Source organism: Bombyx mori, chromosome 9 (assembly GCF_030269925.1).
Source record: "Bombyx mori chromosome 9, ASM3026992v2".
Classification (NCBI taxonomy): domain Eukaryota; kingdom Metazoa; phylum Arthropoda; class Insecta; order Lepidoptera; family Bombycidae; genus Bombyx; species Bombyx mori.
Window position 1 is genome coordinate 3,828,967 of NC_085115.1, and position 19,269 is coordinate 3,848,235.

The 19,269-nt window shown below is 35.5% G+C and overlaps 1 protein-coding gene across 2 annotated transcripts in view; it reads left to right on the forward strand.

Annotated features, from left to right (window-relative positions):
* LOC101737888 (uncharacterized) overlaps positions 1-19,269 on the forward strand; it is a 90,052-nt gene that overhangs the window by 15,324 nt on the left and 55,459 nt on the right. For both annotated transcript variants that reach the window (XM_038012937.2, XM_062670042.1), the window contains exon 2: positions 493-582. In XM_038012937.2, the coding sequence (XP_037868865.1) occupies positions 498-582 (85 nt within the window). In that variant the 5' untranslated portion in view covers positions 493-497. The remainder of the gene's footprint in view (positions 1-492; positions 583-19,269) is intronic.

Sequence of the window (19,269 nt, forward strand, 5' to 3'; positions counted from 1 at the left end):
TACTCGATCCTAAATGTACAAATTCTTGTGTAGCTTCGATCTATAGAGGCGACCGCTGATAAAAAAACTGAACTATGACGTTTAGGTAATCCGAGCAAAAGCTAATTTGTCTTGGCCCCCGCAACGAATATAATCAGCATTTAATAATACTATAATAGAAGGTCTTCGATTTCGGATTTCGATTCCTTTCCTTGCAGTATAGTCGTGAGACGATTGTCCACATCTTGACTTGACTACATTGATCTTTTATGAATTATGAGTTCTAAGGTCTCAGTATAGTTAGAGCGGGTGCCCCGCCCTTCAAACCGAAACGCATTACTGCTTCACGGCAGAAATAGGCAGGGTGGTGATACCTACCCGTGCGGACTCACAAGAGGTTCTGCCACCAGTAAGTGAAAAGAACCGGTTTCCTTCTCTATTAAATAGAATACGACGTAAGTAGCCGCACCTGAGATATTAGTATTGTTTTTAAGTTGATATGTTTCTTTACAGGTACAATGCTATCGATTCGTCAACTGATTTTCTTGCTGATACTCAACTACTCGCATCGGGCCTTATGTGCGCCGGTGGCCCAACATTCAGGTAGGTCTTTAAAAAATGGTATGCACTCACTTATGAATAAAAATAGGCTTGTCTGGAGAGCCTTATTGATCTTTGAGAAATAACTATGTACTAGTGGAGCCCCGGTAGTCGAAATTCGACTTTATTTAATTCCAATTATAAGTTTGTACACTATTATGATTCTATTGTCAAAGATTAATAAAATTCTATAATCACAGATTTCGCCAAGATTACACTTTCGACAAATATTAATAAAGACAAACAATATTTAACCTATTCTCAATTTGACCAAAGACTATAAGCAATAAGAAAAGTTTGACAATAAACAAATAGTATCCATGCGTGTGTGTGTTAAATACATGGTAGTATGTGTAATGTTTTTTAATTGATTTATTATATTTCTTTATGCATCATTTAAAAAAATATTGAAATTCTACACTCCTTCTCTATATTCTCTTTAAGTGTGGGAAATTTCATAATCCTCCGTCCGCGAAATTTTCGTAAAAAGGGATACAAAGTTTTTGCTTCACGTATTAATATAGATTCTTTAATATCTTTCCAGTCGCAGATTTATCTGTGTGTGTTACGCTTTACAATTCGTGAATGGAGGCCTGTGCTCAAAAATGGGAGGAAAAGTAAACAATATTCTATCCAAGAGTTTCTTTAAAGCCGTTTCGGTGGTTTGAGCGTGGAAACGTTATAGAGAGGGCTGTTTTCGTACTAATAATATTAATTGTTATGTAAATTTGAACGTCGGATAATATTAAAATAATATTTAAAAAAGAAGCAAAAAAAACACGCCTACATTTCACTCAAGATCTAATATTCACGTACTTATGAAAACTTCACGAACATCCGTGCTAAGGCCGAATAAGTGCGGGAAGACACAAACAAAAAATCGCTGGATTATGTTCTATAATATTACTAGCTGACCCGGCGAACTTTGTTCCGCCTTAAAGGCAATAAATAAGCAGACTTTTGACTTTAGCAAGGTCAATTTTTTATTTGGATAATCGATGTAAATTAAAAAAAGCAAGCGTTTTAATGTTTCTTTATTTGCCATGTATTTTTGTTGTTATTATTATCTTCAGTCCGTTCACTCGCAATTTTTCTAATCCTAGTTGCATTACGGTTTCGTCGGGAAAGATTTGATCGTGTTTGTCGCGGCATGGCTTTCTTAATGATTACCTATCTCGGCACAATAAGCTAATCGAAACTCGAAATAAACACATCAACCGTCAACTTAAAATTTCTATTTTAATTAACCATAAACTACATTACGTTTAGCTGTCAGTTGCGTTTTGTTATTCCATATCTGTTGCGTTTTGTTATACCACATTTTATGTCACATTCCACAGAAACGTGATAAAAATGTTAAATGTATCCTATGTCCTTCTCCTGATCCTAAGCTACCTCCCCACCAATTTTCAGCCAAATTAGTTCAGCCGTTCTTGAGTTATAAATAGTGTAACTAACACGACTTTCTTTTATATATATAGATTCTTCTTTTGTTACGTATGTACCTTTTTCTATTATAATTATTGCTTTTCTTCAGTATACACAGACATCGGATTCAATTGTTTCATTACATGTACATATATTCCATACATATAAATAAAATTGGAGTGTGTTTGTAATATTGAAATACCCGCCTTTTACCACCTGCATATATATATATACGGTAGATACACCAAAATAATATTTTTTACAATTTTTGTTTGTCTGTCTATCTCTCTGCCTGTCTGTATATCTGTCTGTTTGTTCCGGCTAATCTCTGGAACGCCTAGACCTTAGGCTACTTAGCTTTTTTTAGACTAGCTAATGCTAAAGCTAAAAAATATGAAATAATAAATAAATAAAACAAAAACATATGTCTTATCTCGTATATGTGTTTTTGATACACATAACCTATTCTCCATTGGAATGAAATATAATATCAATTGTTTGATACTACAAGTGCCACCTTTCGTATTTTACTGGTACTCCGACTTCCCGGCTTATTGATGAACAGAGAACATTCATTTTTATTTATATGTCGGAGAAGCCACAACTATTAACACCATCGTCAGACATCATAGAGACGAATAGGATGATCGAGCTAAGAGAAATATTGAGTACACCAATCACGTTTGTTGTCTTAGAACAATTTAGAAATCTTCTCTTGACGTTAGGAAACTAAAACGAATGACAGTTCTTAGGGCGGAGGCACCGCTCTTTAAGAAGGCTGGTTAGTAAGTGTGTGATGGCGTCTACGCGCCTCCATCGGCTAGGCTCTGTCGTAGCACGAAGTTAGCCGAGTTCCGACGACATCGCAATCGTGCTGCCATCTATCGGGAATCGTGCCGCGTTTCGCTTAGCTACCAAACTAATGACCCGTCTCCGACATATAAATAAATAGTCAGGTATATTTTCATGCAGCGATCGTCATTGGTTTGTAGGTCCAAAAAGATTTTGTTCAGAACTAGCACAATATATCAGATTTAGTATATTTACGTACCAGTTACGTATGTATGCCTCAATAATACCTATTATGCATAGGACGGGATTAGGAGCAATGGACATAGGTATGTCTGTCGCCAAGAATGAATGTTATTCAACAAATTTCTAAAAAGGCTTTATAGTTTCATTAGGAAAAGTAGCATACAAATTTTAACTACAAATTGAATTTACGAATTTCTCTATAAGAGTTTAACTTCGACAGCGACTGTTTTTGTTATTGCCTTCAGCGATTAAGTTTTCGCTTTGAACCGAAAAGGAAACGGAAGTCCAATGAATTTAAGATACACACACATGTACATATAACATACACGAGTGTAATTTATATATACGTCATTATACATACATGTAGAATAGGGATCGCAGCGCATAAAATGGAACTTCCAATGTTTCAAAATCTTCTGTTATAATAATAATTTAAAATTAATTAACACTTTTATTATGTACGCCATGCTCATTTTCTAACCGTCTTCGCCATCTTCCTTTTCTCTGTCATTCTGTCTGCCATTCTTTTCTCCCTTTCTTTCCGTTTTCTCTCACTCACACCTTAACGCTCCGTTTCACACTCTTTTCATACGTTCCGTACCGTTTCTTACCAATCCTACATACAAGCGGTTCATTTTCCCGGCGGCTAGGCTGTAACATAATTAAAAAAAAACAACTGAGTTGTTGTTTTAATGATATTAAACGAAATCACGCCATGAATTTTAAATTGAGCGAACTTATGTACTACGGTTACTAACTTTTAGTGGTTTCATGCAGATGCTTCGACCTCGGTAATATCACTCTCTGGGGTGCGTCATTTGGTTTTATGGCGTGTAGCTCTTCGAGGCAAGAACGTTTTGTCGGCAGATATTTGTTTTGATGTTCTATGAGATTTAAGGCTGATTTTATATAATTATCTCTTAATAGAGATGAAATTTACTCATAAAATAAAATACAACGTTAACGCGTTCACGATACTTTAATCGTTTTTGGTACTGTTATAATCGGTCAACTTAAAATTTACTTGATCTAAATTATACAAATTTATATTATATCAAGTCATCGTGGCCTAAAGGATAAGGCGTCCGGTGCATTCGTTATTGCGATGCACCGGTCGAGTCCCGCAGGCGGGTACCAATTTTTCGAATGAAATACGTACTTAACAAATGTTCACGATTGACTTCCACGGTGAAGGAATAACATCGTGTAATAAAAATCAAACCCGCAAAATTATAATTTGCGTAATCACTGGTGGTAGGACCTATTGTGAGTCCGCACGGGTAGGTACCACCGCCCTGCCTATTTCTGCCGTGAAGCAGTAATGCGTTTCGGTTTGAAGGGTGGGGTAGCCGTTGTAATTATACTGAGACCTTAGAACTTATATCTCAAGGTGGGTGGCGCATTTACGTTGTAGATGTCTATGGGCTCCAGTAACCACTTAACACCAGGTGGGCTGTGAGCTCGTCCACCCATCTAAACAATAAAAAAAAAACTGAGGATTATAAAATTAAGCATCAAAAAGATTATGATTAGAACTACTATTACGGTTAAATCACGAATTTCTTATTGTCATTTTAAATATATTTAATTCAGACGTTTCCAGTACTTAGTTTTCATGATCAAGGACGACTGTCCTCGTAATAATATAATGGCAGTAAAAAAAAGCGAACCTAAGCCGTAGAAATCATTTTAATTAGAAAATACGGAAGAAACTAATATCTTATAAATCATACATATATCATGTAACTAATGGAAATGAATAATTTAGTTTCGTAATATGATATTTTAGCACTAATAGTGACATGCGGCTCTATTTAGTTAATATTAATGAATTCTGCGTCCACTATTTAATATATATCTACATCTTCCAAATTCTCCATCCATCCATCTCCATATTTTAGTATAATACCGATACCGAAATTGTTTGAATTTAGAACAGAAATTAAAATGTTCTCGCCAATTTTATTTAAAACTGTACTTTTCAAACAGAGAGTCAGAATGTGTGAAACCTTTTGAATGTTTTATTCTATTTGCGTTCAACACTTAGTAATAATAATTTGTGTAATTTTCCGCTCTGTCGACTCTGTGAACAAGTTGTGAGAACACAGTTAAACATATTCGAATTTTAATCGTGAATTATACTTATGTTTTGTTCAACGAAATTTATCTTATTTTTATTTATTTATATAAAATTGCTATTATGTGACAAAGGTTAGCCCACTATCGAAACTTCAGTACATAGACTATACTTTACAATATTTTATACTAGCGCCAACCACGCTGAGTATCAAATTAAAATTTTATAATAATTATGGACGACAATATTGATAATAGTTAATTTTATTTCTTGCATTTTCGTTTTATAGCTTACTATGTATCTACGTAGTTCATAAATATAGATTTTATAATTAGACTTTTCTTGGTCACTCGTACGATTTAGATGTGAAGTGAGTTATGACTGAACCTTAAAATTAGTTTTGATAATGTCTTAGACTCGGACAATTAATTACAATAGCATCAACAAAAGTACGTACAGTCAGGTTTGTTTGATTATGAAATTAATCAATTAAAATTCCAAGTTTATGTCGTAAAAGGCGACTAAGAAGCTTTCTAACTATTGCGCTACGATACTGCGGTTTGTTATCTGGAGGTGGCGAGTTTTTGGTACCTTACGAGCAGATACACAATTCTAATGAATCCTGAATGGATTAATCGTGTTTTTATTGAGAAGCGAGAGAATCCGTTCTTGAATACAATTAAGACTTTGAACTTTTTCTTTGAGGTTTTATGTGTAATGTAAAAAAACCACGGTAGCCACTTAATGCCTGAGAGATCGTGAGATGTCTATCTCAAAAACAGCCACTAACTATGTTTTTGATTTATCAGATTATGGCTTAGCACAGGGAAGGAAAACATAGAACTGATGGCTGATTTAAAAAAAATGCAAAATACAATAGTTGTATATCTGAACCAACATAGGAAAAAAGAAGGTTTCCAATCCTCAAGTATCATGTAGATATTTGTTACGCACGCTAACCTCGGGCTACATTTGCTAATACTCAATAAAGACCCAATATTTCATCATAGCCGTAAATATTCCCAAGTATGATGTCATCGTTTCCTCGTACTGACATTATGTTAATAGCACTGTAAATATTCATATATATATTGCTAAAACGTTAGAAAGTTTCCATTTTCGATATTTAAGATTTTTATTAAAAACTGTTGTCTGTAAAGTCGGTTTACTGACGATAGTTGAACGTGACAACGTCATAAGAAAATACTGATGGAATGGTTTCATTTTTGAATTATCGTTGCTATAAACAATTGACACCACATTCACTTTTCACTGAACTTCATACTTGACGAAAACATGTAAATGTATTATTGTATAGCAACTGTCCACGCGGATGCATCGCTCACTCAAGTAGGAGAGAGACAGATGTCGAACGCTGCCGAACGCGGAGGCGATTGTGCCTCTTTGTCGCTCGTTGCGCGCTCTCGCTTGCACTTCAAGCCTTAAATGGAACGCCTCAGTTCGAGGTAACGCAGCATGAGTCATGTTTTGTCGTGCGTGCAGCCGGCTCAATCGAATTATAAGACGTTGACACGTCAAAAAAAAAATCGCAATTCAGTAATCGTTAAGAATCATCTACCACGTCTACGAAGTAATTTCATTATCCCAGCTTAATTAAGAATTCGAGATACCGTATGCGTCTACATTATAGAGACTATTGACATTTAACACTCATCGACCTCCAGGCTGAAGCCTCCAATGACCTTCATTTCAGTGTCAAGTACCTATAATGCGAAAACGACGTGTCTTCCATATGTGAAATGTTTCTGTTTAATTAAGTTAATGTAGGCGTATTACATAGAAAAACTGATGTTACATTATCTATACTAATCTATACTAATATTATAAAGAGGAAAGATTTGTTTGTTTGTTTTTATTGAATAGGCTCCGAAACTACTGAACCGATTTGAAAAATTCTTTCACTGTTTGGAAGCTACATTATTCCCAAGTAGTACAGGCTATAACATGTTTTGAAAAAAATTAGGGATCCTTACTAAAACTCCAATAATGTAATCCAAGGTGTAAAAAAATTACATAAAATAAAAATCTTTACATCGCGTGCCCTGCGAAAACTATTGATGATAGAATAAAATAATGTACTACGACTTTGTAGAACACATTATTATTTACAAAAAGTGTCACGACAGCATATGTCTAACTATTATAGTTATGCCGCAAAAAGTGTTCTTTTTTTAAAAAAAGTAATACGACGTCGTTGAAATTTCTGTTAAAGACCCGAGCGGAGACGGAGCGGGCCGCTAGTAATTGATAACAGTAATAATTTTGGAGAATTTCTAGTGTATTACGTATCGAGTGATGTGACTATCCCGGGATTCATCGAAATTTTAACGAAAGGCAGTGGCTTGGCTCTGTCCCTAGCATTTCGTTGACATCCATGAGCGATAGTTACCACTGACCATCAGGTGGGCCGTATCCTCGTCTGCATATAAGGGCAATAAAAATATTCACATCTAATCAGGTAATTATTTTTTCAAGTAAATACGTGCCATTGTTAGAGGGCATATTGGCGGCAAATTTAGGTAGCCCGCCTATTTCAGCCGCAAGGAAGTCACGTTTTCAAGCGTCAAGCAGTTGTACTACACGATTAAGATTGAGTTCATATCTTAAAATAAGATACCGCTAAGTAAATAGATTTCATTTGCCTATCTAAAGCTATTTACAAAACCCAAACGTAGTTTATAAGATAGGTGTCGCTTATTGGGTGGGCCTTCAACATACCCGGCACCGGGCTTTAACATCTTTGGGCACCAGCTGCAAGATACCCTGAGCACCTCATCGGTGCGATGAGCTAGTTACATCTTCGGCCCCCATCAAGAAAAAAAAGGGTTTATAAAATATTTTCTTTGAATTTCACGAGTCGCAGATATAATTAAAACTATTTTTACAATTTTTTATGGTCACTATGTTATTTCCGTCATTAACTCATACTTTCCAGTTACACTTTACAGTTACAGTGGTCACCAACGACGACATAAGATAATTAGCGGACCAGACAGACGTCCTATGAATGCATACACAAAAATTCATTCAAGTTGATCCAGCCGTTTAGTTGCAGTATAGATAAATAACCGACTGAAGCGCCATCTGCCGGACTGATTTGTGAATCTAAACCATCCAGGGCGCCACGCAAACGCATACAAAAAAACTCACTCAAATCGGTCCAGCCGTTTAGGAGGGGTTCAATGACATACACACGTACAGTAGAATTATATACTTATATATAAGGATAATAATTATTTTCCTGATACCGATTCACAATCTGTTTGACTCCGGTTAATTAAGAAGATTAAACTATGAGTCGTCGATTCAAAGACCTCGCCCCTAAGCGCGTAGAATATTAAGCCGATGTAATATGGTAATTAACTGATTTCGTGTTTTACATTTCAAAAGGTTCATCATGAATATTATTGTGTATTGAGGAGCTAATTTAAATCAGCTAATAAAGTTTCGAGATTTGGTTTTTCGTGGGGGATTAAGAAGGGATCTTCTGTCCCTTTTCCGCAAAGTGTTGAACTCGTGTCGAGCGATATCACTGTGTCGGTGTTTGAATCCCGCACGCAGGCACTGATTATCTAAATCAGCTGCGTAAATATCAAATATTAATCGAAGCTCGACTTTTGTCTTGAGTGACAGAATCAAACACAGACAAGGACAAATTTACCTTGATCCCGAATACTAAATACTGATTGAAACTTGGATATCGAACGACTAGAGTAATAAAACAATCGATCGGAAAAAGTAATCAGCGAACAAGCTGCAGATGTATTTTCTGGCGAAGGAAAAGCTATTTCACAAAGTGCATTCGTGAGATCGCTCACTATCTCACAAATGAAAACACGTCTTTGGTTGTTTTTGAACGGTCTCTTATTTTGAAATATTGAAAAACAGGGGGTAGTTCGATTGTGAGAGTCTATTTTTATATATTCACCGATTTTTCCGTCTCTTTTGGAACGAATTTCAAGTTTTATTTTTCTATATAAAAAGGTAATTAATAAGGTAATTTCTATATCTCATCGTCATTTCTATATTTTCTATTATAATTTATATTTTGACTGACCCTGACTATTGCGGCGAGGGTCGTGGGTTCGATTCCCACATCGGACAACCATTGTGTAGTGCACAGGTTTGTTTGCTATTTTTCTGGGTGTTCATTATTTATTTATGTATATATTTAAACGTATAAAGTATATTATGTATCAATCTCTGATAGCCATAACACAGCGAATCCTATATTGATGACCGTGCGTGATTTGTTCCCAGCTATTATTACTCTATCTCAAAAGGGGCAGTGGAATTACTTTGAGACGTCTATACTCTGGAATTACTCTGAGATGTCTACTAGTCATATCATGCATATCTTTTTAACAATCAATGGACTGCGTGAGCTAATCTGACGCAACTCAAACGATACAAAGACTATTACACAAATTTAATTAATATCAAATTCAATTTGTCAGTTCTGTTGAATATTATCGTGCCCATATAAATCCCTTAGCAGAATAGCCGTAAAACAAATCCTTCACATTTCGCACGTGGGTAGCGTACTTTAGTAAATAAATATCTGTTTCTTGTCTCATACCACCCACATCGGCGTTCGCTGTTCCACAGTGATTTATGATCTCAGAATCACGAAGTAATGTTCAATTTCACGCACGGACAGGTGGTATTTACTTTCAATTTCGTTCATAAAATACTGTTTTGTTTGAGTTCTACTGGACCTTCATTTTATTTCAATTACAAAAAAAATATGCTCCTTTTTTAACAGTAGGACATATGAGTCCATTGGGGTAAGTTTCAACCACCAACCTGCCTGTTTATAACAAGAAAACTCATAATTATTAAACATACTTCGCATCTCGGATAATTGACTACAGATCGTAAAGTGTGATCCATAAAATGTAGCATTCGAAAAATACTTTTTTTGTTATATTCTTCACATTAATCCATATTTCTATTTATTAACCGTTCTATTTATTATCCATATTTCTAATTATGTGGACTCGTTAATGAGACAGTAAAATCGTTCAATTGATTCATTCATTATTACGTAGACATTTTACTACGAAATCGCTACGAAGTGACGCGACGCGATTCATGATGAACCTTTTGAAATGTAAAACACGAAATCAGTTAATTACCATATTACATCGGCTTAATATTCTACGCGCTTAGGGGCGAGGTCTTTGAATCGACGACTCATAGTTTAATCTTCTTAATTAACCGGAGTCAAACAGATTGTGAATCGGTATCAGGAAAATAATTATTATCCTTATATATAAGTATATAATTCTACTGTACGTGTGTATGTCATTGAACCCCTCCTAAACGGCTGGACCGATTTGAGTGAGTTTTTTTGTATGCGTTTGCGTGGCGCCCTGGATGGTTTAGATTCACAAATCAGTCCGGCAGATGGCGCTTCAGTCGGTTATTTATCTATACTGCAACTAAACGGCTGGATCAACTTGAATGAATTTTTGTGTATGCATTCATAGGACGTCTGTCTGGTCCGCTAATTATCTTATGTCGTCGTTGGTGACCACTGTAACTGTAAAGTGTAACTGGAAAGTATGAGTTAATGACGGAAATAACATAGTGACCATAAAAAATTGTAAAAATAGTTTTAATTATATCTGCGACTCGTGAAATTCAAAGAAAATATTTTATAAACCCTTTTTTTTCTTGATGGGGGCCGAAGATGTAACTAGCTCATCGCACCGATGAGGTGCTCAGGGTATCTTGCAGCTGGTGCCCAAAGATGTTAAAGCCCGGTGCCGGGTATGTTGAAGGCCCACCCAATAAGCGACACCTATCTTATAAACTACGTTTGGGTTTTGTAAATAGCTTTAGATAGGCAAATGAAATCTATTTACTTAGCGGTATCTTATTTTAAGATATGAACTCAATCTTAATCGTGTAGTACAACTGCTTGACGCTTGAAAACGTGACTTCCTTGCGGCTGAAATAGGCGGGCTACCTAAATTTGCCGCCAATATGCCCTCTAACAATGGCACGTATTTACTTGAAAAAATAATTACCTGATTAGATGTGAATATTTTTATTGCCCTTATATGCAGACGAGGATACGGCCCACCTGATGGTCAGTGGTAACTATCGCTCATGGATGTCAACGAAATGCTAGGGACAGAGCCAAGCCACTGCCTTTCGTTAAAATTTCGATGAATCCCGGGATAGTCACATCACTCGATACGTAATACACTAGAAATTCTCCAAAATTATTACTGTTATCAATTACTAGCGGCCCGCTCCGTCTCCGCTCGGGTCTTTAACAGAAATTTCAACGACGTCGTATTACTTTTTTTAAAAAAAGAACACTTTTTGCGGCATAACTATAATAGTTAGACATATGCTGTCGTGACACTTTTTGTAAATAATAATGTGTTCTACAAAGTCGTAGTACATTATTTTATTCTATCATCAATAGTTTTCGCAGGGCACGCGATGTAAAGATTTTTATTTTATGTAATTTTTTTACACCTTGGATTACATTATTGGAGTTTTAGTAAGGATCCCTAATTTTTTTCAAAACATGTTATAGCCTGTACTACTTGGGAATAATGTAGCTTCCAAACAGTGAAAGAATTTTTCAAATCGGTTCAGTAGTTTCGGAGCCTATTCAATAAAAACAAACAAACAAATCTTTCCTCTTTATAATATTAGTATAGATTAGTATAGATAATGTAACATCAGTTTTTCTATGTAATACGCCTACATTAACTTAATTAAACAGAAACATTTCACATATGGAAGACACGTCGTTTTCGCATTATAGGTACTTGACACTGAAATGAAGGTCATTGGAGGCTTCAGCCTGGAGGTCGATGAGTGTTAAATGTCAATAGTCTCTATAATGTAGACGCATACGGTATCTCGAATTCTTAATTAAGCTGGGATAATGAAATTACTTCGTAGACGTGGTAGATGATTCTTAACGATTACTGAATTGCGATTTTTTTTTTGACGTGTCAACGTCTTATAATTCGATTGAGCCGGCTGCACGCACGACAAAACATGACTCATGCTGCGTTACCTCGAACTGAGGCGTTCCATTTAAGGCTTGAAGTGCAAGCGAGAGCGCGCAACGAGCGACAAAGAGGCACAATCGCCTCCGCGTTCGGCAGCGTTCGACATCTGTCTCTCTCCTACTTGAGTGAGCGATGCATCCGCGTGGACAGTTGCTATACAATAATACATTTACATGTTTTCGTCAAGTATGAAGTTCAGTGAAAAGTGAATGTGGTGTCAATTGTTTATAGCAACGATAATTCAAAAATGAAACCATTCCATCAGTATTTTCTTATGACGTTGTCACGTTCAACTATCGTCAGTAAACCGACTTTACAGACAACAGTTTTTAATAAAAATCTTAAATATCGAAAATGGAAACTTTCTAACGTTTTAGCAATATATATATGAATATTTACAGTGCTATTAACATAATGTCAGTACGAGGAAACGATGACATCATACTTGGGAATATTTACGGCTATGATGAAATATTGGGTCTTTATTGAGTATTAGCAAATGTAGCCCGAGGTTAGCGTGCGTAACAAATATCTACATGATACTTGAGGATTGGAAACCTTCTTTTTTCCTATGTTGGTTCAGATATACAACTATTGTATTTTGCATTTTTTTTAAATCAGCCATCAGTTCTATGTTTTCCTTCCCTGTGCTAAGCCATAATCTGATAAATCAAAAACATAGTTAGTGGCTGTTTTTGAGATAGACATCTCACGATCTCTCAGGCATTAAGTGGCTACCGTGGTTTTTTTACATTACACATAAAACCTCAAAGAAAAAGTTCAAAGTCTTAATTGTATTCAAGAACGGATTCTCTCGCTTCTCAATAAAAACACGATTAATCCATTCAGGATTCATTAGAATTGTGTATCTGCTCGTAAGGTACCAAAAACTCGCCACCTCCAGATAACAAACCGCAGTATCGTAGCGCAATAGTTAGAAAGCTTCTTAGTCGCCTTTTACGACATAAACTTGGAATTTTAATTGATTAATTTCATAATCAAACAAACCTGACTGTACGTACTTTTGTTGATGCTATTGTAATTAATTGTCCGAGTCTAAGACATTATCAAAACTAATTTTAAGGTTCAGTCATAACTCACTTCACATCTAAATCGTACGAGTGACCAAGAAAAGTCTAATTATAAAATCTATATTTATGAACTACGTAGATACATAGTAAGCTATAAAACGAAAATGCAAGAAATAAAATTAACTATTATCAATATTGTCGTCCATAATTATTATAAAATTTTAATTTGATACTCAGCGTGGTTGGCGCTAGTATAAAATATTGTAAAGTATAGTCTATGTACTGAAGTTTCGATAGTGGGCTAACCTTTGTCACATAATAGCAATTTTATATGTCGTGTTGGCTTTGTTTCCAAGGTCAAAAATAGTAAATAACTGATTTAGCGGCTTTGTAGATTTGTGTTATTTTCTGATGTCTAAGACAATTGTGCAGTGTAGGATAGTGATTATTTAAATTCATATTATGGTAAATATGGTAGTGTCGACAATTGTTGTTTTTGGTATTGTTGGTTATCAATTACGTGTAATTTTCAGATGCCTGATGAAGGTCTAATAAAAGACCGAAACGTTGCTAAAATAATAACGTAATTTGTTATGATAGTCCTATCTTGTCCACATTCCTGAGATACACAAAAAAAAATATTTTTAATAAAATTAACTTTTAAATTAAGAGATTAAACAATCAAAATTGTTTTTTATTATATACGACGTGTTGTACCTAACTGATCGTAATGCGATAAACATATCGGATTAATTTTAAGTCTAATCTAATTGGTTTTCAAGTTTTTGGGTGGCGTTCGAAAAACTAATGAAAATCTAGACGATAACTTGAATGTTAGCGAGTTGGAGCCTAAGACTATTCTATATAAAGAGTACCATCACTCTGCTGTAAAGATCATAAGCGTTCTTGCTTGAAGGCTAAGTTGGTTATTGTTTTAATGTAATTGAAATTTCAGTGCGAAAATTTCTCGGAAAGTACGATCGTAATCAGCTCATCGACTGTGGTAATCACATAACAATAGCCGTGTTTTGAATGTGTCTACATACATTTATTATTATTATTATTATTATATTCTTGTATTGTGTTTCTCGAAATACTTAAGATATTTCGGTATAATGAAGATCACGGGCCTATGCCAAGTGAGCTTCATTTTCTACTTGCAGAATATTTAAGTCTTCCTGCATGAATTGACGGACTATACGGCATGTGTTTAATATTGCGGCTTTTTGCATGGTCATGTACGCGTTTTCTGCTATGTTTAATATTTTTAAAGATTGGAGTAGGTGTTTAGGTATAACGCCTGTACTGGATAGCAACAGTGGTACAATGTAGACTTTGTTCATTTTCCAGATTCTTAAAATGTATTATTATTATTATTTGTTTATATTTATTTAAAATCTTATTAATTACATAATATTTTTTAAAAAAAAGATTAGAAATACAATTTTTAAAAAACACTATATAAAAATAGATTGCCGCTGATGGCGGTGTCTACGACACAAGCCACCAGTAGTTAGGACTCCAGAGTGAGAAACCTCCTCACAATGCGTGCAGTATCGAGGATAACTGCTTTCTGTATTAGGCCCTTAACCCAGCTGGATAACGAAAGTTTCTTAAGATGTTGATCGAAACTTTTCGCTATCAAGCCGTGTACCGATACAACTATTGGAACAATGATGGTTGAATCAACATGCCACATGGCGGTAGTCTCGTGGGCCAGGTCTAAATATTTTATTAATTTGTCCTTTTCTGCCTTCACGAGGTTCTCGTCATGAGGAATGGTGACATCAACCAACACTGCTCGACGCGCAGATCGATCTATTATCACAATATCAGGTTTATTGGCAACAATATACCTATCCGTGATAATAGATCGGTCCCAGTAGAGCGTAACATGACCATTATCAAGAACTGGTTGAGGTTGGTATTGGTAATAAGGTACAGCAGAATCAAGAAAACCATATTTCAGAGCAAGTTGTTGATGGATAATCCTAGCCACTTGGTTATGTCTATGCAAGTACTCGCCGTTAGCAAACCGAGAACAGCCAGAAACAATATGTCTAATAGACTCTCCCGGACGGTGGCATGCCCGACAAATGTCGACCGTCCCATCCTTTAGTATATATTTCCGGTAGTTGTTCGTCATGATAACTTCGTCCATAATTGCAAAGATAAAACCTTCAGTTTCCCCAAAGAGGTTACTGAATCGTAACCAGGCCACGGAAGCTAATTGGTCTACATCAGGCCCTGTGAGAGCCCGGTAGAACCTACCGTGTAACTCCTTGCTCCTCCATACGGTTATGCGATCTGAAATACCCTCTACCTTCAGCCTCTTCCAATTCCCGTTAGCTAAGGATAGCGGAGTTAGCCCCTTATCGACTGCAACGACATCCCGATACATATTCACGTTCATCTTAAGGAAATATTCCCTAAGGTTGTATATCTCTCGGTTATGTAGATCCTTGGCATTCAAAATACCACGACCCCCACATTTCCGAGGAATATACAACCTCATTACAGACGAACGTGGATGATGCATTCTGTATGCCGTTAACAATCGCCTGACTTTTCTGTCCAGTACGTCCAGCTCTGATTGCGTCCACCTTAGTATGCCAAAGGAATATGTTAACATAGGCATGACCCAACCATTAAACGCTCGGATTTTGTTTCCGCCTGATAAATGGCTTTTTAAGACCTTTATAAGACGACCAAAAAACCGATTATTATTATTATTATTACATTTGACACATGACATAAATTAAGTTATTTATTAAAATCATTACCAGTAGCTGACTTAACCTAATAGGTGTATGGCTCTAATAAAGAATAACAAAAAATCATTACTAGTATTTATTTTTACTTAATTAAACTTTTAACTGCTTTAAAACAATGGTGAAGGAACATTACTTATCCGCCTACTGTTGTTTGCTTGTTTATCCTTTATCCATACTGTTGATTTATTAGGTGTACGTATGTATATTGGAATATAAATCAAATAGTGATTTCATATTATATTTAATGGCATATATCTATTTATTGTATGTATGTATATTATATTTAATGGCATATTTATTGTATGTTTGTATTTTCTTGAATAATGTGTTATTAATAGTACACCGCAACATATCTGCTGTATCTTTACCTTTTCCAGAATTTCTGTTGATTAAGAGGTGTCTGGAAGAGATCGCTTTTTTTTGTTGCTTAGATGGGTGGACGAGCTCACAGCCCATCTGATGGAAATTGGTTACTGGAGCCCATAGACATCTACAACGTAAATGCGCCACCCAACTTGTGATATAAGTTCTAAGGTCTCAATATAGTTACAAGGGCTGCCCAACCCTTCAAACCGAAACGCATTACTGCTTCACGGCAGAAATAGGCAGGGTGGTGGTACCTACCCGCGCGGAGTCACATTAGCGATAAGACCTCCTATTGTAACAATGTATCTGCTTGTGTACTGTTTTCAAATGCTAATCGTGTTTAGGTGTGCAATAAAGTATGTTCTCTCTCTCTCTCTCTTTCTCTCTCTGTTTCTCTCTCTCTCTCTCTCTCTCTCTCTCTTAATTTAAATTAGTAAATGTTCTTGACGGTTAGCCAAATGTTATAAACGTAATTTTCCACTAAGCCCTGTAATAAACTCATGTATGTTTTACACCTCTTCATCAGCAGAGCGAGACTTCGGAGCTATTTCAGACCCCCTCGGAAGAGCATTAAGACTAATGTTGAACAGCGAGGTACATACGTCGGTATTCCAATTTATTCCGCCATTCGGTTTTGATTAGAAAGACACGAACAAGATTTATTAATGTGTTTTCATTAGCAACGTGAAGTAACAAGGAAAAGTTTACGTATTTTTGTTAGCTATGATAACAATGGGCCTTGTGTTTCCTCATTTAACGTTTTGAAGTATGTATTTGATGTGATATATTCACGGTGGAGACTTTAGTGAACATATATAGTAGTTAATAAAATGTATATAATATATATTATAAATACGGTTTAAGGTATTTTACTTAAATTAAAATGATCATGCAGTTTCATAAATTATTTTAATTTTAAATCACTGTGTAAAATGTAATATTTCTAATAATTTGTTAACATCACGCTGAGTCCTAATTAAAACGCAAATATAACGACAAGAAAAGCTAATCGTTGTACAATAATGTACGATCTATATACTCGTTTGTATATTTTCTATTTGACCACAAATGACGTAGCCCGTAGTGAAATTACTCAGAGAAGTATTCTGAAAAATATTGCGCGGTAATTTTGAAAAATTATTACTGTTTGTTCCTTATTTATGACAATGTCCAATATTTATTTAAAATAAACATTTAAAAGTAATAGATACTAAAATCTTCCTGCTTAATAATGTTATTAAAGAGTCCCGCCGAATAATTAAAGGGATACGCCGTAAATTACCCGCCGATGGACGTAATTCGTAATCATGACTCTCATTTGCAATTCTAATTATAGACCTTTCGTGGAATCTACCAAAAAAAAAGAGCAACTCGAGATGAATATTTCATTAATTTCAGGTTTCAAATTACAAAAGCAATTTGTTCGAGTACAAACGTCGACATGTCAATGACAATGTCAATGACACAATAAACAGAACGTCAAACATGAAAATAGGTTAGTTGCTGTTGAGAAGCTGATACAAAATACAAAATTTCTAACGTAAAAAATTCATGCATTCGATTTTGACCATTATGACAGTCGAAATTGGGGTTCTGACCTCATGTCACTAGGTAGAACTCAGCTCACGTTATGTCCTATCATAAATATTAACGCAAATATATTTAGTATACTTAAGTGATTTCTTAAATTATAACTCTCTCTTGTCTTTCTTTCCTATTACCCTCTGCTGGGGTGTAGGACTCGAATCAAATCCTTCCATTTACATTGGTCTTGGGTCTGTTCTAGCTCCTCCAACGTCATGCCTAAGACACCTAGCTCCTGCTCCACCGAGCGACGCCAAGTTGTTCTGAGACAGCCTCTCTTCCTTTTGCCACTTTCTAGGTCAGCGCTCTCTTGGATAGGTGGGTATCGGGCTTTCTTTATATGTGACCAATCCAATTCCACTACCGTGTAAGGATCTCCTTCTTCATTGATTTTTTTTTTTTTGCTTATACGGGTAGACGATCTCACAGCCCACTTGATGTTAAGTGGAGCCCATAGACATGTACAACGTAAATATGCCAACAACCTTGAGATATAAGTTCTAAGGTCTCAGTATAGTTACACCGGCTGCCCTACCCTTCAAGCCGAAACGCATTACTGCTTCACGGCAGAAATAAGCAGGGTGATGGTACCTACCCGTGCGAACTCACAAGAGGTCCTACCATCAGTAAGAAATGTCTGCTTGGTTAAGTTAAATTATACCAGAATTAAATAAATATGTGAATCGATAATACATATTTTGCACATGCCTCTCGCCTACCCGTTCATAGTCTAACGTTAAATCAAACAAACACAAACAGCTCAGTAAAAAGTTTGATCCTGAGGAGCACGTACCAATTTTCTATATCTTATTGTCTCAAGCCAAGTTTGGGTATAGTATTAAACGAATCCTTTAAATACATAAGCCTTGTTTAAACAAAAACATTATAAGCCTGCTAGGAATACAGATAACACATACACACACGCACAAAAAAGTGGACAAATTATTTAAAAGCAAAAGATAGATAGCTGCATTTGTAGATAGTACAATAAATAATTAAATAAACTAGATGATGACCGAGCTTTGCTCGTTTTTTTTTTTTTTATAACGCCAATTTTTGCGCCAACGCGAATATTGAATAAATCGTAACTAGATCGATTTATCGCCCTCGAAATCCTCTGTATACTAAATTTTAAAATTGTTGGAGCCGTTTCCGAGATTCAGATTAGATATATATATATGCACGAATTGCTCGTTTAAAGGTTTTTTTTTTTTTTTTTTTTTTTTTTTTTTTTTTTTTTTTTTTTTTTTTTTTTTTTTTTTTTTTTTTTTTTTTTTTATGATTGAAGGATTACTGGTGGCCCGGAGGCCTTTCCAGTTTCACCAGGACAG